This window comes from Colobus angolensis, unplaced genomic scaffold, assembly GCF_000951035.1.
Source record: "Colobus angolensis palliatus isolate OR3802 unplaced genomic scaffold, Cang.pa_1.0 Scaffold231, whole genome shotgun sequence".
Classification (NCBI taxonomy): domain Eukaryota; kingdom Metazoa; phylum Chordata; class Mammalia; order Primates; family Cercopithecidae; genus Colobus; species Colobus angolensis.
The window spans coordinates 1,177,113-1,200,775 of record NW_012115500.1 but is presented as its reverse complement, the minus strand read 5'-3'; the positions used below and the strand labels follow the sequence as shown (position 1 = coordinate 1,200,775).

General features: G+C 36.7%; 2 protein-coding genes across 3 annotated transcripts in view; one reads left to right on the top strand and one right to left on the bottom strand.

Annotated features, from left to right (window-relative positions):
• Positions 1-21,508, bottom strand: part of PKIB (protein kinase (cAMP-dependent, catalytic) inhibitor beta) — a 223,973-nt gene extending 202,465 nt beyond the window's left edge. For both annotated transcript variants that reach the window (XM_011944443.1, XM_011944447.1), the window contains exons 1-2: positions 21,385-21,508; positions 15,446-15,534 (exon numbers count right to left, since the gene is read on the bottom strand). The gene's annotated coding sequence lies outside the window, so the exon portion shown is untranslated. The remainder of the gene's footprint in view (positions 1-15,445; positions 15,535-21,384) is intronic.
• An 11-nt stretch (positions 21,509-21,519) lies between these two features.
• The window catches only part of SERINC1 (serine incorporator 1), a 28,418-nt gene continuing 26,274 nt past the window's right edge, over positions 21,520-23,663 (top strand). The window contains exon 1 of the mRNA XM_011944438.1: positions 21,520-21,725. Within this exon, the coding sequence (XP_011799828.1) occupies positions 21,687-21,725 (39 nt within the window). The 5' untranslated portion in view covers positions 21,520-21,686. The remainder of the gene's footprint in view (positions 21,726-23,663) is intronic.

Here is a 23,663-nt window from a genome sequence, read left to right as displayed (position 1 = left end):
TTTGATGGCCCACTTTAACAGCAAGTGTTTACTCTCTACCCTGTTTCTCTGTGTGAGAGTGAATTAACCTAAGCACACTAGCTGCTTCTAAGTCAGCCATCTTCAAGATTTTCTTTTTTCTTTTCTTTTTTTTTTTTTTTTTTGACGTAGTCTCGCTCTTTCGCCCAGGCTGGAGGGCAGTGGCATGATCTCGGCTCACTGCAAGCTCCACCTCCAGGGTTCCCACCATTCTCTTGCCTCAGCCTCCCGAATGACTAGGACTACAGGTGCCTGCCACCATGCCCGACTAATTTTTTGTATTTTTAGTAGAGATGGGGTTTCACTGTGTTAGCCAGGATGGTCTCGATCTCCTGACCTCATGCTCTGCCCACCTCGGCCTCCCAAAGTGCTGGGATTACAGGCATGAGCCATCGTGCCAGGCCAGATTTTCTTAAAGGCAATTTTTTTCCCCATTATTTTTCAATACTTGTTCAGGAACCACAAAATTAGTAAAACTTGCTGATCATCTTCCAGTATTTCCTAAGGGGGTATTATTGGCATTTTGTTGAGATAATTCTCTTTAGTATAAAACTGCCTCATATTTTAAACCCTTGCCCCATAGAACTCTTCAGTTATTGTGACAACAAAAACAGTCCTACACACTTCTGAACAACTGCCAGGAAGAGCTTTTATATTGTACCATTGGCCTAATGCCTATTTTTTAAGAAGAGGGTAAACAGAAGTCCAGAAAAGTTAGATGGCTCAATTGAGGTCTCAGAGCTAGCAATTTCCAAACTAGCGAGCAGATTTTTCTTACTATTCCAAAGATACAATGAAAGATTTTTAATGTCATAGCACTCCTTTCAAGTTTTCTGAACTTTTGGTGTTTGGATTTAATTTAAATTAATCAAGCATGTTCTCAAACAAGAAAGTTCAAGGTCTATGTGGAATTAACTTGGTCATATATAAAGTTAGATTTAGTAATTGATTTTAAATTACTAATAGGTTTTTCAAAATTTTCATTTTATATTAACATGGCCATATATGCCTCATGACTCTTAAGGACAACTTAATAAAATAGTCAAATATTTAAAGCAAGCAATAAAGTAAGCAGAGAGGATGGGAAAAGATCCCATTTCTTTCCAGAAGAGCCACAGTAGATAAATGACTGCAAGAACAGGATTAGTGGGAACAACGTGCTCCCTGGCTGTGGTCCAGAATTCAATATAACTATAGTGAAGGTACAGAGAGGAAGACAAAGGTTAAGCTGGCAAAGACTGGACTAGCTAGACCACCCCTCATGTAAAGATAATTAAAGAAATTTCAGGCCTAGGGATTTTGCATACTATCAAAGCAGAAAATATTTTAGAAAACTCCTTGGAGTTTACAGGGTCATGGAAGAAGATAAAATAGACTCTCAGACAAAAGGTACTACTTATGAGGCACTACCTATATCAAAGTTATAGAACAATAAACATTTGTATGTTGAAAAGCACAGCTTCAAATATGCATAATAAAATCTGTTAGAAACATGAAGAACTTGAGGAAAATCACACAATTTTTCATAGAAGATTTCAACACATCATACATGTTTGGGCTGTTACAACAAAATATCATAAACTGTGTATCTTATAAACAACAGAAATTTAATTCTCACATTTCTGGAGGCTGAGAAGTCTAAGATCAAGGTGTTAGCAGATTTCGTGTCTGGTGAGGACTCACTTTCTGGTTCACAGATGGTGTCTTCTAGCTGTGTCCTCACATGGTGAAAGGGCCAAAGGAGCTCTCTGGAGCCAATTCATAAGAGCACTGATCTCATTCAACTCCCAAAGGTCCTAACTCCTAACATGGTAACTTTGGGGATTAAGTTTCAACATGTAGATTTGCAGGGGGGACACGATTATTCAGACCATAGCATCATGCTTTGACAGCTGAAAGGGATTTCTTTTTAAAAACTTGGAAAATATTGGAAAGTCTAAAATTAACCTAATTAATGAAGTTGAGTTTAGAGAGACAATAGATAACTTGTAATAGAAACTATATCCTTTTCAATAATTTATGAAAGAGAAATTGATATCTACTGGGACACAAAACCTTATGCCAGAGTAGAAGAAATGAAAGTCATATCTTCTGACTAAAATGTAATAAACCTGTAATTTAATGACAATGGCTTAAACAAAAAGGATTACCTTTGTGGAAAATGGAAAACATGTCTTAAATAATTATTGGGTTAAAAGGAAACCAAAGCTTCCAGTAAAGAATACTGAGAAACTTAAAAAAAAAAAAAAAACTCTCTTAAAATATATATAAGATATAATAAAGCTATACGGGGGCAAACTCATAACCTCTTATGCTTAAATTACAGACAAATATAAAAAGAACAAGTGCTTCAACAAAATAAAACATAAAATGTTAGAGTTATAGAAATAATAAGTCAAACTAGCAACTGAGAGGAAAATGTAGTTTGATCACTAAAAGCAAAAACTGGTTCTTTGGGGAAAAAATTTCTTTGAAAGAATATCTCTTAAGTCCATTACTCTGGTCTAGGAATTAGTGGAAAAGGAATATAAATATATATCTGGAAACGTTACTGAGGCTATCTTTGGTCCCATATTCTTCCCTGAGTACTCAATATTATCACTGATTTAGAGCCCAAAGTAACCATAGGTCACAGGTCCAAAAGGCACACATTCTCTAACAAGCTCATGACTTCCCTATAACCTGAATTCTACTTGCTTTTCCTCTGCTCAGTTTTTGTCCCATGAACACTACCCACGAACAACCAGAGATTCTCTCAATATGTTTATAATCAATTTTTCTTAAGCCGTAACTCTCCCTTCTGTGTTTAGCATGGATAGATGTATTTCTCTCTCTAAAATCAGTGTCCTTCCAACTGACATGTTCTCATACCTCTCCCTCACTGCTCTGGTGGCCCTCTGCTGCCCCCTCTTGGTTCAAGGCTACCCTCCCAAGCACTGAGATGTGTGGCTTAAGCCTCTGAATAAAACCTCCAAGTGTTTTTGAAATACCTGCATAACTAACTAATCCACAGCTGGTGAGTCTTAGCTTTTAGTAATATAGTGGAATTACAAAGGGTTTTCAGTACTCATAATTCTAGCATATAACTAAAGAAAATTTGCCGACTGTAAAAACATATTTATTTTTACCAAGTAGCTTCAGAAATTCAGCTCAAATCTTTCTAGACTAACCTTAGTTTTCTAGAAAAAAACAAGCTACAGAAATAATGAATATTCCCAATAATTCAGTGATTCTTGATATTTTTGAGTCATAGACGACTATGAAATCAGATGAAAACTATAACTCAGAGGAGTGTGTATTAAAAGGCTATGCACCAGGACACTGAAATGTGCTTCCACAATCTATTTTCAAGGAAGAACTTGTTGCACCAGTATTGAGGAGTCCTATCTGCAGACATCTTTCAGTTATTCACTTCTTCAGGAAGACTCGGTTTGCCCAAGGCCACATGTCCCTTATAGAGGCCTATGTTAATGACTAATTTTTACAGCAAGTAGCTAGCCAGGTCTGAGCAGGGGCGGAGAGGGCTCCCCCAACTCCAACAGGAATGTCAGGTGACCATCAGGTGATGGTCAGGTAGTTGTCACACTGCCTCTCTAAAATAATAATAGATGCTTCCCAGAAAGATCTCAGGAATTTGGCGAGTGAGCTCAAGCATGCACATTAAGAGGCAAAATGGTGGAGTTTAACTGGTATATGATCTTCCAGAAGCATTCCACTGGTAAAGAGAAGAATGCCCAAGTGAGCATGCGTACAACTCCAGTAACAAACCGTGCACGAGGACAGGCAGCCTCAAGTGCAGAATCAAGAGAGAAGGGATGAAAGACTGTGGAAGTATGTCAAGATATAAAACCCCAAGTCAAAAGGTCAAACCCCACACTTGTCCTTCAAGTGGCCTGCTTGGGCCTCTTCCTAGTGTACTTTTCTTTCTGCTTTAAAGCTTTTTAATAAACTCACTCCTGCTCTAAAACTTGTCTCAGTCTTTTCTTCTCCCTTATGCCCTTCAGATTTTTTCTTCTGAGGAGGCAAGAATTGAAGTTGCTGCAGACCAGTATAGATTCACTGCCACTATCACTGATGGGTGATCTTAGCCCCATTCCGGCAACTCTAAAGGGTCATTCTAGTTCTAGAGCTTCCCCATGGATTCAGCTGAGGCTAAAGCTGGGCTGTATCACAGCACAACTTCTTCCTCTGCCTACTTGTATTAGGCCATTTTTGCTAGCTATAAAGAAATAGCTGAGACTGAGGAATTTATAAAGAAAAGAGATTGAATTGGCTTATGGTTCTGCAGGCTGTACATGAAGCATAATGCTGCCATCTTCTGGTGAGGGCCTCAGGAAGCTTACAATCATGGTGGAAGACAAACAGGAGCCAATATGTCACATGATAAGAATGGAAGCAAGAAAGAGAGAAGGGAGAGGTTCCAGATTCAAAACAACCAGATCTCTGTGTGAACTAACTGAGAGGAAACTCACTCATCACCAAGAGGTTAGTTCTAAACCACTCATGAGAGACCTTTCTCCATGATCTAATCATCTCCTGCCAGTCCCCACCTCCAACATTGGGAATCATTTCAACGTAAGATTTGGAAGAGGTAAACATCCAAACCATAATACTACTACTGTTTTCTTTCCCTTCCTGCCAGTTGTATTGATCTCTTTCATAAGGGCACACCTTAATAAACATCCTCATGCTAAACTTCATCGCAGAGTCTCCTTCCTGAAGAACCCAACATGTGACAACTACAAACATAACTCTGTAAAGCAGCATTTTTTCTTTCTCCTGGAAATTATTCTAACGCTACAGGAAGATGCTTTTATAAGTTTGAAAACCATTTTTGGAGGACTTAGACACAATTTGAATGACTATAATTTAGCATTTTCCCTTTTTCTTGGAAATTATTCAAAAGCTACAAGAAGAAGTTTTCATAAGTTTGCAAACTATTTTTGAAGAACCTGGATGCATATTTAACTCCCAGACTCCATTTTATATCAAACACTATCAAAGGCAGATGATTTTTTTTTTTATATACACAAAAAGGGCAGTGAAAACAAGAATCCAAACAAGAATCCCTGGTGATAAATCTCAAGAGCAGGGACCCACTGAAAAATAGATCTCAAAAAGCACCAGCAAAATATACTTCCTGAAAGTGTGGATACACTGTGAAGCCAAAAAGTAATATTCCTTTTTTGTGGCCCTTAGTACAAAGACTGAATGGCTTGAGTTGGCATGTCTTTCCTCTTAAGAAGGCCTGGGGCTATAAAATAACTATACAGAAAAACCATATTTACAGGAAGTAACATGACTCTGTAACAGGAAAGGAGAAAGCTTTTGCTCTATGAAAATTAGCCAGAAACTTTCTCTTTGCTTCATATCCCAAAAGAAACCTCTTATAAATAGACAGTCCAGGAAAGCCTAACTCATTCAATGATGAGTAGTATTTTAAAAGGAGAGAATCCATTTTTAAATTACTATTTTGGCCAGGTTTATGCCTATAATCACAGCACTTTGGGAGGCTAAGGCAGGGGAATCACTTGAGGTCAGTAGTTCAAGACCAGCCTGGCCAGCATGGCAAAACCCCGTTTCTATTAAAAATACAAAAATTAGCTGGGTGTGGTGGCAGGTGCCTGTAATCCCAACTACTCAGGAGGCTGAGGCAGGAGAATAAATTGAACCTGGGAGGCAGAGGTTGAAGTGAGCCAAGACTGCACCACTGCACTACAGCCTGGGCAACAGAGTGAGACTTGTCTCAAAAATAATAATAATAGTAATAAATGAAATACTATTTTAAAAAGTCTCTTCATTTTCCCCCTTCTTTTGAAAAATCAATTAATTCCTTCTACTGCCCTTTGCGGCAGCTAACATAAGTAGAAACTATAGGACAAGGAAACTATTGGGGCTGTTGAGGTGGACAGGGCCTAGAAGGCAACTTTCTGGGTCAGGAGTTTGATTACATACAGGAAGAAAAAGCAAATAAGTAAATACATTGAGAATAATGAGAACCAAGTGTCTCATTATTGGATAAAGGAGTTACAAATATGAAAAGCCAATGACCAGAATGATCCCTGTGGTATTAAGTTTCAATTACAGTTATCACTGGGAATGCACAATTTCTTAGATAGACAGATAGTTATAGAAGTAGATACAAATGTTTGTGTATGTGAGTGACAGACATTTTCTACTTCTGCCTGGTGGGAAAGCCTAGAAGCAATTAATCCCAGGAGCAGTGAGCAGACATAGTGCTCGAATGTTGGTTTGTAAGTATCATTCTTCTCTAATGTAGAACAAGAGTTCCTTGAAGAAATGAAAGAATAATATAAACTGCTTTGAGAACAGCCTGGGCAACATGGCAAAACTCCATTTCTACAAAAAAATACAAAAATTAATTGGCCATAATGGTGTGCCTGTTGTCCCAACTACTTGGGAGGCTGGGGCAGGAGAATCACCTGAGCCCAGGGAGGGAGAGGCTGCAGTGAACCATGATGGCACCACTGTACTCCAGCCTGGGTAACACAGTGAGACCCTGGAAGATCTTGTGCCAGAAAAGAAGAAAGAGCTCAAACAAAAGAATATGATGGGAAAAAGTAAAAGACAGGATTCAGCTTCTAGGTGGGAGGTTTCCCCATTTGCCAAATATGTAGCAAATAGAGCAACAAGATAAATAATTATTATAACAATAGATGATAAACTCATTAAATAAACAGAAATCTACAAGTAGATGTATATTTTTTGTTTGTATGTGTACATTTGTGTGAGTGTGTGTGTATATAAACATATATATAATATATATATGAGAGAAAAAGCTATTACTTCTAGCCAAATACAAATTAAATGTAGAAAGAATGATGAAATGAGAAAACTACAATTTGGTAGCCATTATAAGAAGAACATATTGAGGTAAAAACCATGGATGGATGCTGAAATGAATGGGTAATTATTGAGGAACAGGATATTTACAGTCTAAAAACATCTCCCTCCAAAATACTTACTAAAGAGAGAAACAGAAACTTTACAATTGAGAAACCTGGAAGATGTCACTTTAAATGAATGATAAATGTGTTATCATCAGTAATGGGACAAATTAGCACCATATGTTTACTGATACAGTATTAATACAATGAGAAGAACACAGCATTGCTTCTCTCATATTCCTGTCCTGAATGCCTAAGCTGTGACTTAGTTCATTCAGGCTGCTATAACCAAAAACCTTAAATTGGGTAGTGTAAAAACAACAGAAATTTGTTTCTCACATTTCTGGAGATTGGGAAGTCTATGATCAAGGTGTTAATAGATTTGGTGTCTGGTGAGGGTCTGCTTCCAGTCAAGACTAAAGGGTCATCCTAGTGCCAGAGCTTCCCCATGGAGTCAGCTGATGCTACAGCTGGGCCTGTCTCGAAACACAACAAAACAACACCTTCTTGCTGTGTCTTCACATGGTAGAAGAGCTAGTTAGCTCTCTGGAGTCTCCTTTATAAGAGCATAAATCCCAATCATGAGGGCTCTCCCCTAACAACCTCATCACCTCCCAAAAGGCCCCACCTTCTAATACTATCACACTGGTGATTAGGTTTCAACGTATGAATTTTGGGGGTGAACGCAAACATGAATATTCAGAACAAAACTAGCTGAATCTAATCACAAAGAAACATCAGATGAATCTAAACATAAGAGGTATGATACAATTTAACTAACTTTCATTCTTCAAAAATATAACAAGGTCATGAAAAAAAAGACTGAATATGAGTTCTACATCGCTAGATAATCAAGAGACATGACAACTAAATGCAACATGTAATCCTCCATTGGACCCTGGACCAGATAAACTATTAATTTATTTGTTTGTTATAAAATATATCACTGGGACAATTGGCAAAATGTGAATATGCTCAATGTATAGAAAGAAGCAGTTTATCTATTAATTTTCTGATTTTGGTACATTGTGGTTATGCAGTAAAATGCTTTTACATTTGAAGAAATACATATTTATGTAGTTACATGAAATACGGTATCATGTCTACAACTTATTTTTAATTGATTCAGAAAAATAGTAGTTACATAAATAGATAGATAGATAGACAGACAGATAGACAGACAGTAAATATGGCAAAAGATTAACATTTGGGGGATTGGGATAAAGGATAGATGGAATTCTTCATACTATTATAATTTTTCTGCAAATCTAGAGTATTTCAACTAAGACATTTTAAAACACAGTACTTTTAGAAAGCAAAAGTAAAATTACATGAAAAATGTCATGGTGCAGATTAAAACTGTGATCAAATATTCTGCCATAAAATTAAAAACTTAATACAATTATCTATAACTAGAATACCATAAAGCAGAAATGTTAGAAACTGAGGAAGAAATGGTAAGGCAATAAAAGGAGATACACAATATTATTAGAAAAACTAAAAAGAAACAAGAAATAGAAAAAGAAAAAAAATACACACAAAAAACTAATATGAGAAATGAAATTAGAAGGAACCTAATGGAAGTGAGATACTATTGGAACATAGAGGGTGAAACTTAAAAATGAAAAAGTACAACAGAAATAAGCTTAAAATGCATTACACATGAAATAATAAATACAGAAGATGAGGGTGGATTAAGCAACTATGGTTGGAATCCTCAAAAAAGAAACCAAGAGAACAAATAATTGCATAATATTTTTAAATGCCATACTTATTACTCTGAAAGACAGATAACAATAATTGAATTGAGACTGGTTTAGGAGGACTAAAATGACTGGAGGACCTTTTGTTTTCTGAAACAATCAGAAATGATGAAACTGGACTCAAGACTTTTTCAATTTCTGCAGAAAGAAGCTGGCTTCTTTAATAGGGACAGTGATGGATTTTAAAAAGTTTATTTTTAAGTTTGGCTATTCAATTTATCAGCTACATTTGTTTTTGTTTTTATTTTAGAGTCAGGAGGGTAATGTGGAGGTTTGTTACATGGTTATATTATGTGATGAATTAGCCACATTTGTGTATGTGTCTATGAATATGTTATTTCTAGAAAGAAACAATCATTTGGCACCAGAAATTTCTCCTAAGAAAAGACATATGTTATAAATTTGGGGAAAAAAAATAGAAGAGAGACAATTTTTGATGATAATTACTTCCATGCAAAAAGACAAAAGGCAAGAGGTAGAGCAATAATCCAAAAGTTACAGTGAATCCAACCATGCTACCAAAGCATAGTCATTGCTAACTCATGATAAAGACTTCAACAGATGCAACATTCAATCCTTAGGCACTGGACTGCTAGTGATTTCTGCCACCATCCTTCAAGTCATTAGCCCGAACTTCATCTTCTGCTTTAACACTGCCTTTGATGGCTCTGCTATTAAACTAGCCATCCTTACTAGATTCTACTCTCTTCTAGCTTCGAATTGAAAATGTGCTAACCACTCTCCTTTGTAAGTAAATGTGATTTTTTGTTTGCCATGTGTACTTCCCTTAGATCCTGATTTCTGTATTCCAGTCACACACGACTGATGTTATCTTGAGGCCTAATTATTCCAGAAAATTTCATGCTGTTTTTACCGCTGACACGTCTATCTTTTACCAAAAGAATGATTCTACTTTGATACATTAGTTTGTTCCAATATTTTAACCTAAAACTTCAAAATAAACACTTTATAGATGATTAGCTCTTCTATTTTCAGTGAGATTTTAATTTTCCTTTGGGAAATAATTTCAATGTACAAATACTTAGGCATCTTATTTATATCTCATGTAATAGATTAATTCAGTTTTTCCATTTTGTCTCATTTTATTCTCAGCAAAAATATAGACCACCTAGCTACCACATTCCAGCAAAAAAAAAAAAAAAGAATATTTTTGTTAAAAGAAAATCTTCAGCTGAATTAAATTTAAAGGAGTTTAATTGAGCAATGCACGATTCACAAATCAGGCAGCCTCCAGAATCACAGCAGATTCAGAGACTCTAGAGCAGCCACATGGTGGAAGAAGATTTATAGGCCAAAAAAAGGGAAGTGAAGTACAGAAATTGGAAGTGAGGTACAGAAACAACTAGATTGATTACAGCTCAGCATTTGCCTTATTTGAAGACAGTTTGAACACCAGGCAGTGTATGAATGGTTGAAGTTCAGCTGCTAGGATTGGCCAAGACTCATCTATTGTTTCTGGCGCATACTCCTAAGTTAGGTTTTCAATCTTGTCTACCTATTAAGTTAGGTTGCAGTTCATCCACAAGGACTCAAATACAGAAGTACGGAGTCCTTCTCAGGCCATATTTAGTTTGCTTTAACACATTAATAGTGTTTTCTTAAATGATGATCCATGGGATGTGATATGTTGTTTTGTTTCAAGGTTTGAGATCATATACATTTCAGAAACATTGGATTAAACAATATTGAACGATTTTATTTATGGCAGTATTTGTCAAAGTCTTAAAAAAGTAATGTGTGCTGTGAATTTCTGATAAGGAAAGTAGCAAACCTAATTAAAATGATCCCTTCACTTTGGGACTGCCCCTTTCTATTTCAGGATTCTTCTTTTTATAAGAATAAATAACTCCTCTTACTGTATCCGTTCTTCACAGAATACATCTTCCAAAAATTAAGTTATATTTATTCCTTGCAATTGCTCCTGTTCCAAGAGTTAATGAAAATGATTCTCAGTTAAGATGTAAAGTGGTCTCTGATTTCTAAGGCAAAATCCCACTTTTCAAAACAAGTACATAAACCAAGCATATGAAATTATTTTATACAATTTGGTTGGTGTTCATGTAACTTTCTTCACATTAGCTTTTAGATATTTGATAAAGGTGTTTTTGACCTTAGAATAGTATTTAAAAGTATATGAGTATATTCACTGCAAGAGTGTTTTTTTTTTTCTTCTTTATTTACGGCAAGAGTGTTGTGTGGAAAATATGCAAAGCACAAGCAAATGCATTAATTCATTCAATTGTTTACCAAGCCCCTTCTCCATGTCAAGCACTAGGCCAGGTGATGGCAGTAAAACTCTACAAATTAATCTGGCCTCTGCCCTCAAAGACCTTTGTGTACAGATGTGTTCTATCCTAGCTATGGCAGGGTGGCAGAATATGCCACAGCAAACTTTCCACTTTGGCACAAGGATTACTTTCAGCTGAAGGCAAATGAGAAGAAGATGATACAAGAAAAGTTCTCTGTTCTCCTTCTGTCGTCTAAAATCAGGACATAAATTTACAAAGTTGTCCCCCGCTTTCTACAAGGAAGGACAAAACTTAATTACCAGAGACAGCTTTAGACTCTTACGGCCCGTAGACAGGATCAGAGGATTGTATATAACAAACTTTGCTAACTAGCCTTTATTTACCTAGTTTCCCATATACTTGCCTTCCCACAATCTGCCACTCCTAGAGACACTTGTCATTTTTCTAAAAATTGTTTCTTTGCTGAAGTCCTATGTAAGTCCAAGTTCTAACCAAACCTTTGAGTCACACATCTCTGGGTATATGTTACATGCACAATGCATGTGTTAATAAACTTTTGGGTTTTTTTCCCTTATTTTGCTGCCTTTTGTCAATTTAATTTAGAGGACTCTAAGCAGAAAACCTAGGAGTGTATTAGGAAAGAATTTTTCATCTTCTATATGCATACACAAAATTTGTCTGAGGCATTATGATATGTGGCAGATAATTGTAAAAATTATTTCTCTTTTCAGTAGCATTCATTCTAATGTATTCAGGGGATGTTTCAACTTGTAATTAAGGATTATTACTCTCCCATAACCAAAAATTGATATAAATTAATGTATTTATAGTTGTTTAAATTACTTCCATCAAATTTTCGACAAATGTTCTTTATGTTGTATACTGAAACTTTTTGTCTGGTTTAAAATTAAAAGTGAGGAAGCTACACACAAAAAAGAGAAAACTTACTAAAAATTTAATACTTCAACAAATAATTCTTTTAAAAAATAGTCCCCAGGCTCTGGTTTATTAAGATAATTTTAAATAAACGTATATGATTAAGACAAGCAGGCTGGTTGATTCCCTATTTTAAGATGGTCTAAAGGAAATGATAAAGCCCCTCACTCAAGCACTAGCTTATTTAACTTTCAGCCAATCAGTGACAAGAGATCCAAGAAACTATTAACAGCAAGCTCCTATTTCAGGGGACTAGGGATTTCCCCAGAGCCTTGCATGTGCAGTAGGACTTAAAATCCAACCTAAAGTGGCCTGGCGTAGTGGCTCACGCCTGTAATCCCAGCACGTTGGGAGACCGAGGCAGGCAGATCATGAGGTCAGGAGTTCGAGACCAGCCTGACCAACTTGGTGAAACCCTGTCTCTACTAAAAATACAAAAATTAGCCGGGTGTGGTGGTGCACGCCTATAATCCCAGCTACTCAGGAGGGTGAGGCAGGAGAATCGTTTGAACCCGGGAAGTGGAGGTTGCAGTAAGCCAAGATCGTACCACACCACTCCAGCCTAGGTGACAGAGAAAGACCCCGTCTAAAAAAAAAAAAAAAAAACCTAAAGTTACCTCCTCATTTTAATGCTAAAATAATTCATACCCAAGGGTGGAGATTTTAAATGCTAATGTTACATGCAATGCATGGAGAAGCATGTTGAGCTACTGTGCAAGCACTAGAAAAAACTGTCCTATATATGCCCTAATATAACCTTTCCCTATGAAAAGAGTCTACAAAATTAACCCACACACTACCCTCAGGCAATAGCCAACTCCTTTTTTCTTCCTCAGTGCTAGCTCCCTTGTGCACAAGCTGGAATAAAATTAAACTTACCTTTGCTGCTGTGTTCTATGATGTCTCTTGATTTCAATATTGCGAGATTACAAAAACCCTGGGTGTAGATAACAAAATTAGCATATTTTTGACACAGTTAACTACAGGTAAAATAGGAAGCCAAAGCAATATTTAAAAAAAATTGAACTAATTTCAGACTTCAGAAAAGTTGCAAATGCTATACAAAAATTTTCTATGTATCTTTCACCTCTATTCACCAAATATTAAAATTTTATCTTGTTTACACAATGTTTGCGTATATACACACATACAAAACAGTGTATGTGTATGTACACACATACAAAACATGTTTTGTAAACCATTTGAGAATAAATTTCCAACATGATCCTATTCACTCCTATATACTTCAATGCACATTTCCAAAAATACAACACTTTTCTACATAACCACATTATAACAATCAAAAACAGAAAATCAGTTTTGATATGATACTGCTTTGTAATTCACAAGCCCCATTCAAATTTTGCTAATTGTCTAAATAATGTTCTTTACAGCAATAACAGTAATTATTTATTATCATTGTTATTTCTGCTCCAGTATCTAATCCATGATTACATGTGGCATTTAGTTGTCAAGTCTCTGGTCTACTTTAATCTGGGCAGTTTCTTAGTCCTTTTCTTTCATGACCTAGATATTTTGAAAAGTACAAGCCATTTATGTTGCATAACGTCCTTTAATTTGGGTTTGTCTATGTTTCTTCATGATTTATTCCCGTTTATAGGTTTTTGGCAAAAATGTCTCAGGAGTGATAGTGCTCACTCCTCAGTGTATTACATCAGAAGACACATGAAACCTATTTGTTCTATTACTGGTGATGTCAAAACTTTGATCTTTTGGATAAGGTGTCTGTCAGGTTTTCCACTGAAAAGCTTTTTTAAATTTTTTGTGGGCTTTTCTATACACTTACATAATCATGGGCTTGATTTGATGCAAGGAGTTTGACTAAATGGTATCTTAAGATTTACTCAATTTAACTTCATTTTATGATATTTCTATATTAAGTTCTTTTAAAAGAACATCAAAAGATTATTTTTATACATCAGATTTTGTGATATGTACAATATCACTTTACAATCAACACACATGCACGTCTATGATTAGTAACGATGTGGATTTTAGTATCACTGTGAAAATGAAAGTGCACCTACTAAGCTTTAGAGAGTAACCTTTACATTTAACAGAAAAATATCTGTACTGTAAGAAATGGAGATGAACACTACAACCCACTAAAAATTGTTTGAAAAAAATTCTTAGAAATATAAGGCATAGCCATCAAACAGATCAAAGGGAAGAGATAGAAATGGAGTAAATACTCTAGGGATATAAATAGAACATGACATTTTTCTAGGATCACTATTACTACATTTTCAAAAAGTTTATTCCCTTTGGATTAAGTAAATAACTTGAATAGAAAAAGGTACATGAAGCATTATTTAATGGGATGTTTTACATTATTTTTCATACTAAGTTTTCAGAATCTGGTTTTGTTATATAATTAAGAGCACATCTCCATTTGGACCAGCACATTTCAAATGTCCAATAGTCCCTATATTGGACAATGCAGGTCTATAAGCTGAAGGAGAAAGTTGAGAAAATTATTCAGGTGATACAAGCTAAACAAGCAAGCAATCACATTTTTCTTTGTATAAGTTATTTAGATATTTCAGATAAAGTGAAGAAGAATGGTGCATTCCAGCCCAGATACTATGCTTTTCTCATGGTCTTCACAACCCACTGACCAGGAGATTCCCTCCGGTGTCTATGCCACCAGGGCCCTGGGTTTCAAGTACAAAACTGGGTGTCTGTTTGGGCAGACACTGAGCTAGCTGCAGGAGTTTTGTTTTCTTTTTTTTTTTTTTTCTTACTCCAGACTTCAAGCATGTCTCTAAAACACTTTCTCCTATTGGCATTTACCCGATTTGTATGTGAAAGCTACTTCTTAAAGCATAATTCCCCCTGCAACATATTATGTTAAGTGACTCTAATTATGTTTTTTCTCTTACTAAAGACTACCATTTGGAATTGCTGAACAATGTGCAGTGTCCAGCCATGCCCATATCAAAGCATACCATAGAACTGAACTATGGAGTACCCTCCCATGGCATCTAAACTGCTGGTTGAGTATTGCTGAGAAGTGGAAATGTGCATAGCATTTGTATAAATGATGCTGGGAGTGCTCTCTCCATGGCAGAGAAAATAGGTAGAGAGAATTCTGCTCTCAGCTCTACAAGCACTGAGATGATTTTAAAAACTGGATGATTCCTAGAAAGACTGGATTCTGCTGCAAAATACAAGTAAGTCAGGCCAACTGAGGCAGAAAATTTCCTTCAGGAGATGTCGATAAAAAAAAATGGCCTGTGGTTGGTTCATACATAAGCTTCATCTGACATTACATCTTTAAAAGGATAGGGCTTTTCTGGAGAAAGGGGACAGACCCATGAGCAAGAATGAAAACTAGTGGAAGCCAGCCTTCGCTATAACAGGACTCTGAATGAGAGCCTGGGAAAAATAATACAACAAATGATACAGCCAGATGCTACCAAACAGTTAAGTCTAGGATTTCTGCAGGTGATGCAAAGCAGGTTACGAAATATGAAGACCTTAATACCAGAAAATATTAGGAAGCTTTATGGAGAAATTAAGATCTTACCAGTGACTTACCAGGTTGGCCCTGAAGGAGTGTCCACATTTTGTTGTAATCGCTTTTGAAGTTAAAGCAAATCTTCAACGGGGTAAAAACTGTAAGGAAAAAGTACCCGAAGTTCTTGATCATTCAGCAGAAAGAGCTTTAGGTACGAATTTGCCAAGTGTTATATGCAGTAATGGACAATACAGTCAGTGGAGTGAGGTGTAGAGAATTGGGTAAGAATAAAAAATCACTGTCTGAAGTCACTTGAGATCAGGCCACTTAAAATGTCAGGGCCTCTGGATATCATTCTATTCTTACAATTAATTCTGGAGAAAAGAAAGCAGCTAAGGCCATAGAAACTTGGGTGATTAAAAAAGAAATCAGGATAAATTGGCTAAAACAACATCATGGAGTATTTGGATTACTGGAAAATAAAGTCAAATCTGGCAAATTTCATATATATAATATAGTACTTTGATAGCCTAAATGATTTTCAGAATATGACATTTATCCTTCTTACAAATCTCTCCTATTTGATTTTTACAGAAGAAATCGATTTAGGTTCAATACCTAAAGCAAATGCACAGCCTTAAAACCACTTTATCTGAAATATCTAAATAACTTATACAAAGAAAAATGTGATTGCTTGCTTGTTTAGCTTGTATCACCTGGATAATTGCCTCAACTTTCTCCTTCAGCTTATAGACCCGCATTGTCCAATATAGGAACTATTGGACATTTGAAATGTGCTGGTCCAAATGGAGACGTGCTCTTAATTATATAATACAACCAGATTCTGAAGACTTAGTATGAAAAATAATGTACAACATCTCATTAGTAATTTTTATATTAATGTTGTTGAAATATTTTGGATATACTGAGTGTAATTAAATGCATCTTTAAAATTAATTTCATCTGTTTCTTTTAATACAGCTACAAAAAATTTTAAATTACAAATGTGATTCACATTTCATTTCTATTGGAAGGTGCTGATTTAGATGTTGCCTTAATGACATATTTAATAAGAACTCAAAAATCTGATGAGTGCCAAATAGAAGTAGTTGATTTCTTTCTGTAGGACAATAAATAACGTTTTGGGTGAATGAATGTAAAGAATTTCTTCAGTATATACTTTCATGAGATTTTATCAAGGTCAATACATCTGCCCTTGAACAGTGAAATGTTTCAGAAATGCCATTAACAATTTTTCAAGAAGTTACTCCTTCTCAATGATTATAAAACAGTATATTAAATAATAGCCACATATTTGAATTTGCTATTCACTTTATTATTTACACAGTGAATATTTCCTTTTTTCCTGAATTTATGTATATTCTGACTGAAATAAACATATTTTTGTAGACATCTATTTCACTGGTATAAACATATCTGCTTGTTATGGAATTACAGACTTAGATTTCAGCAAAAGAAGAAAATGAGTGTGGAAAGAGTATTGTTCACTTGCTATTTTAACATTAAGACCATAACTGAAGAGAGTTTTTATACATTTGACACTGTATCTTAGTTTTTGAGTTATTTTCCAAAAGTATCAATGTCTGTCTTAACAAATAAAAGCATGTCTTTAATCAGAATATGGTCTCTTCCAATTCTAAGTTTATACTGACCCCTATGGGTTACTGTGTCCTTATCTATTTTTGGCTTACCCTTTCAGAATAGCTAGTGAAATACTTAAACATGTTTACATTTAAGATATAAGTAATTTAGGATGAAAGCCATAAAATACTTCTTATATTTTTGTTCTCCTTGGATTATATAACAAACTATGCACAAATTTTATTCATCCTTTAACTATTGTGGGGGGCCAAGATGTTTCAGTCCTCATTACATTTAGTGTTGATATACTAAGGACAAGAGAACTAAGCAGTATAATTTCTAATTTCCAGAAAAATATGACCTGATTATTTTTCCTTAAAATCTGTTACACTCTCACAATATTTCAGAGATATAGATCATTTATTAGGATAAAAAGTAAAGTTTATACAGAGATTTGTGTAAAGGCAGGAAGGATTATGGGACCAAAGATGAGTCTAATTTTAGTCAACCTTGATGGAGACACACTGATTCTAGGTTACAGTGGGAATTTTTAATGTGATATACAGGATTCTAAACCATACCCTTATGGATTATTTACTTTTACTTTTTTTTTTATTTTATTTTTCTGAGACAGAGTCTCACTCTGTTACCGAGGCTGGAGTGGGGTGGCGCGATCTCGGCTTACTGCAACCTCTGCCTCCCAGGTTCCAGCAATTCTCCTGTCTCAGCCTCCTGAGTAGCTGGGACTACAGGCGCAAGCCACCACATCAAGCTAGTTTTTGTATTTTTAGTAGAGATGGGGTTTCACCATGTTGGTCAGGCTGGTCTCAAACTCTTGACCTCAGGTGATCCACCCATCTCGGGCTCCCAAAGTGCTGGGATTACAGGCGTGAGCAACGACGTCTGGCCTATTTTAACTTTTATAGAGATGAAGTCTCACTATGTTGCCTAGGTTGGTCTCTAACTCCTGTGATCAAGCTATCCTCCTGCCTCAGTCTCCAGAGTGTTGGAATTAAGACGTGAATCATTGCACCCAGCATAACCTTATGGATTTCAATAGGAATTACAAGAGGTGGTGAAAGGTTATAGACATTTATTTTCCTTTATGCTGAAGATGTGGTTTTATTACCATGCTGGTGAATTCTGAAAATAAAATGATTATTTTTAGTATTCTCTCAAAAATTGAATGCGCCAGGCATTTTGGCACGTGCCTGAAATCCCAGCTAGTCAGGAGGCTGAGGTTGCAGTGAGCTGAGGTCAGGCCACTGCACTCCAGACAGAGGTTGCAGGAGAATCGTTTGAACTTGGGAGGTGGAGGTTGCAGTGAGCCGAGATCAGGCCACTGAACTCCAGCATGGGCAATAGAGCAAGCCTACGTCTCAAAACAATAACAACAACAAACCGAAACGACTGATAACTGACAAATCTATATTTGAGAGTAACTTACATAAACCTAAATTTTGTACCTAAATCATTCTGAAATTACATTGGTTAATAGTGATTTCTGTGAATCCATTATTGAAATTTTTACTATGACTAAGATAAGCTTGGTAATCCTGCTTTACATTTTTCTCAGGGTATAATAATCACAACTATAGTTTATCTGGGAGATTCTTTATTTACCCATATGTGAGAATGAACCTGGACTATCTTCTAAAGAAAACCTTAAGCCTGACTATAGTACTCCATTGTTCTCCCAGCCCATTTCTGTGCTTGTCTATTCTGACAAGTATTTTGGTCTTTCTCCTGAATTTCCTTAAGAGACTATTAATTTTACATACCATTTATTTGAATGTTAAAGTTTATGTCTTGTCCTTAATTGACAACACAGAGCATTCACGCTCTGATTCTTGACAGAGAACATAACCTTCAGCTCTCTGATGCCACATATGGAACAAAAGTTTAATCATGAGAAAAGATATTCTAGGAAGGCTAGCTACCAGAAGGCTATGAAGTCCATCCTTCCCTCCATCAGTATTTCTTAAACTATATTTCACAGAATAACTACAATGCATATTAATACGTTTCATCAGAAAAAAAAAAAAGATTTTTTAAGGTCAAGTTTAGAAAACATTAGGAGTGAAGGAATTCAACATGCTAATATGCAACATCAGTCACAAGAGAATATAACAGGCAGTACTATTCAAGCTTATCTGAAAACTTTTTCCAGCATGTCTACTTAGTAACATTCTCAAAAAAAATCAGTATTCCATTTTTTGGCATACTAGCCCTTAATCAAGTCAGAGAACTGAGTTCTTAGATAGCATGGCTTTTTTTGTTTGTTTGTTTTGAGACAGAGTTTTGCTCTTGTCGCCTAGGCAAGAATGCAGTGGTGTGATCTCAGCTCACTGCAACCTCTGCCTCTGCCTCCTGGGTTCAAGCGATTCTCCAGCCTCAGTCTCCCAAGTAGTTGGGATTACAGAGGTGTGCCACCATGCCTTGTTAATTTTATATTTTTAGTAGGAACAAGTTTTCGCCATGTTGGCCAGGCTGGTCTGGAACTCCTGACCTCAGGTGATCTGCCTGCCTCGGCCTCCCAACGTGCTGAGATTACAGGTGTGAGCCACCATGCTCGGCTAGATAGAATGTTTTTTACTAATGTACTTACTTAGACTAATTTGTATTTTGGCATTGTATGTTATATGTGTGCTACAGGAAGTTGCCTGGAGAAATGGGTGCTCCTACTAATAGCTGGTATACATTGAGAAAACTATGCTTTGAGCTGTGTTTGGGTTGATCTTTGAAAAAGTCATCATTTCAATTTTCTTTCATAGTTGGCAAAGAATAAAACAAGACTGATGTCGAAGACTTTTGTAACGAATAAAACAGTTTATAATTTATATACTGTTGTGTCTAATTAATGTTGTATATATAACAACTTAAGTGAGCAAATTCCACTCCACATAGCCTACAGGTTAAATAAAAGTAAATTTTTTTTAACGTATTTCAAGGCCAAGTGTTACATTCCAGAAAGATTAACAAGGACTTTTGTATTTAACTCTGGATATATCAGGTGAAAAAACTCTATTGAATAGTGCAAGAACTTACGAATATCTCAGAAACCCTCTTGAATGTAGCAAGAGACAAGAACCTGCGCTAATTTAAATTTTAAAAGACCCATTCTCCATTTGTCTAATCAACATATTCTTTATGACCTTAAAGTTACTTGCATATAAGTGTTTTTTGTGTCCTTCTGTGATACTTTGAAAAGTTTAAGGGCTTGAGATAATAGGATTCTTTTCTCCCATAAATAACATATTACTTTAAGTTTAGCATAATTAAAAATATTGTTAGGTTTGTAATTTCCATTTCCACAAATCTTTTTTTTTTTTTTTTTGAGACTGAGTCTCACTCTGTGGCCCAGGCTGGAGTGCAGCGGACCAATCTCGGCTCACTGCAACCTCTGCCTCCCGGGTTCAAGCAATTCTCCTGCCTCGCCTCCCGAGTAGATGGGATCACACGCGCGGGCCACCATGCCCGGCTAATTTTTTGTAGTTTTAGTAGAGATGGGGTTTCACCATTCTGGCCAGGCTGGTCTTGAACTCCTCACCTTGTGACCCGCCTGCCTTGGCCTCCCAAAGTTCTGGGATTACAGGCATTTCCACAATTCTTTCAACCTTATGGATGCTCTATTATAATACTTTAAGAGTGGTCTACAAAACCACTGACAGGGTAAAGAAGAATAAGGCAAGATTGTCCCTTAGTGGTTACAATAATTAGGAGTAGGGATTCTGACATTCTTCCAGATTCTTAGGTGTTTACCCCACCTTGACCCATACCATTTTGGTAGATTTTACATCACTTTCTTATTATTAGTTATGGGAATGACTGTTTCAAGTTTGAGCTGTTTCCCAGAATATTTTCAAGAACCAATAATTCTAAAAAAAACCTGGAACTTTTATAGGAATGCATTCCCTGCAGATGTGCGTCATCACCTAATATGCAAGGGTTCCACATGCCTCAACAGCTCATGCCATTCGAAACCAATGTTTGAGTTTGATAATTAGTATGTCTTATCTAACTAATTAAAAATAATTTTAATGTGCAAATTTCTTGTAACGTCTTAACAGCACAAGAAATTAAAATATAAGTCAATAGCAAACAGAAATGATACAGAGAAACTGAAGCACATAGATGAATATAAATATCCCAATAAAACTTGTTCCAGGCAGCGGGTTGCAGGAATATGTTGTGAACATAAGCGCAAAACAGGATGCAAAAGTGGGAAAAATGGGAAATAAGTGGAGTTAGGACGGACAAACACTAAGAAAGAGGAAGCAATCCCCTAAAAAGCAGAGAGGTTCCTCAGATGAAGGAGGGCAAAACGGCAACCACCACCTCAGCTCTGTTCTCTACTAATGCCCAAATACAAGTTAATGGTAGGTAAAGATTGGTTTTGCTCACACCGTCTTCTTAATTTGGCAAACTACGGTCAGATCGGCACTAGCCTTAAGTTTCCAGTCAGCAGTCCTTGTGAAATCTTCCAGGAAAGAGGACAGCCAGGCCATCTAGTGACGCGCACGCGCAATCTCAGCGCTGCCCGCTACGAGTCTTATCCCACCCCGGCCTGGAAGGAAGTGACGCAAGGCTGAGGGGCGGGTTGAGCTCTGTGCCGGAAGTGTCTCGCAAATAGTAAATAATCTCGGAAAGGCGAGAAAGGCGCTGTCTCCATCTTGTCTGTATCTGCTGCTCTTGTGACGTTGTGGAGATGGGGAGCGTCCTGGGGCTGTGCTCCATGGCGAGCTGGGTAAGGTGCTTTTTGCGGCCTCTGGGGTGCTAGTGTGAGAGACTAAAGAGAAGGCGACCCGAGCCGGGGCTGGGTGAGCCCGGCGGGAATGTGGTGCCCCACCCAACAGGGAGTGCCCTCGCTGTCCCCGTTTTCTTCTCGTCTCTTCTCGTCACTCAGAGTTCGCTTCAGAGCTTTGGGTCTTGCGAAGAACTGATCACTGGCCGTAAGGTGTAGTGGCGATGGGAAGATGACCCAAATTGAGGAAGAGAACTAGAATAGTACCCCTCCCCCACCCCTGCTTCGTGAGCGCTGTCTCCCATTCTTTCAGGCCCTTTTTCATGGTTTTGTTTGTATCTGCCTAAGCCATGTCTACAAAGGTCTTTGCTCCTTTCCTTCTGTGGGGTACCCACTCTGTTGTCATCTCTTTCCCGGCGACCTCAGACTGCCGCACTGTCGTTCCTGGATTCATGTCGCCCTCTTTGTTCTGTAGCGCAGATTATGATTAAAAAGTGCTTGTCGTCATTTGGGACCGCCTGGCAGTAATGTTAATGTGGTAATACTGTTTTTGAAACAAGTAGTCATAGCTCTGCCATGACTGTTTGAAGTGTCAATTTCAAATTTCAACTTAAAATTGAAATTTCAGATGACACGGACATGTTTTGTGCCTAAAGACAAAATTGTCATTAGGCACAAGGCATGCGTGTGTCATCTGAAATTTCATGCTTAGTTCGCTGTACATTGCATTTTCATTAAAGGGTTGTTAGAGTAAAACTATTTTCAGTATAGTGGCAAGACTTTGGTCCATATGGCACAAATTTATTTCAGTTTATTTAAAATAATCTCTGCCCCCTCCAAAATAGTAGGCAAAACATTGGCAGTGCAGTTAATAAAAGATATTTGTAATTTTAGGCGAGGTATTTGGATTCAAATCACTTTTCTTTAGTCTGGAATTTGTTAATTCTGTTTCTAACAATTGCTTTTCTGACTTCCCAAATAATTCCGTTATATATACTCTTTTCAAAAAGGTTTTCATATGTCTTGAACTAAAAATGTTGAATTTTAATCAAATAATGATGTGGAGATTATTACTCTAGCTAGTCTGTTCTCTAGATTACATGATATTTCTTCTTGCACGGAAACTTGGAATATTTTATCTCAAGATATTAGAGAGTTTATTGACTTTCATACAAAGGCATATTTAGTGTAATAAACAGTTTTGAAAGCTGATAATTGATTATCATGTAAGATTGTTTTCATCTTTTTTTATTGGAAGATGTTACGCAGTTGAATTTGTAATGTCGTATCTTGCCCAGTTATGAAGTGGGCATGCTGTAGTTTTTTTTGTATATAATAGAGATTTAAAAGATGAGATACATGTTTTCCGTTTTACAATATAGATCGTCACCTTTATTGATTAGAAGAATGTCCGTGATAAAATTGACACTACCTTTTAGCTTCTGTGTTAATAACGAAGTAAATTAAAAAGGTAGCGGCAGTGAGGCAGTTTTTTAGAGACGGGGATCTCAGTGTGTTGGCCGGGCTGAAGTGCAGGGAATAGTCGTAGTGAACTGCAGCCTGGAACTCCTGGGCTCAAGTCTTAGTACCTCAGCCTCTCGGGTAGCTGGGACTACAGGCAGGTGCTACTGTGCCCGGTTTGGAATTTATTTTATTGTTTGCAGTTTCAGTAATCTTTTTCCCTTTTCTTCTTGTGCCTCTGTCTCTATTCATTAATTGTTTGATTTTAGTGCAGGCCAATAGTCATTGAAGGGAACCATCTCTTCTACATTCTTAACAGTTAATGTCCTCATTTACTTAGAGGTTTTGATGAAATTAAAATTTATTCAACTTTTCAAAAGTAACATTCAGGGCCTGCCGCGATGGCTCACGTCTGAAATCCCAGCACTTTGGGAGGATGAGGTGGATGGATCACTTGATGTCTGGAGTTGGAGACTAGTC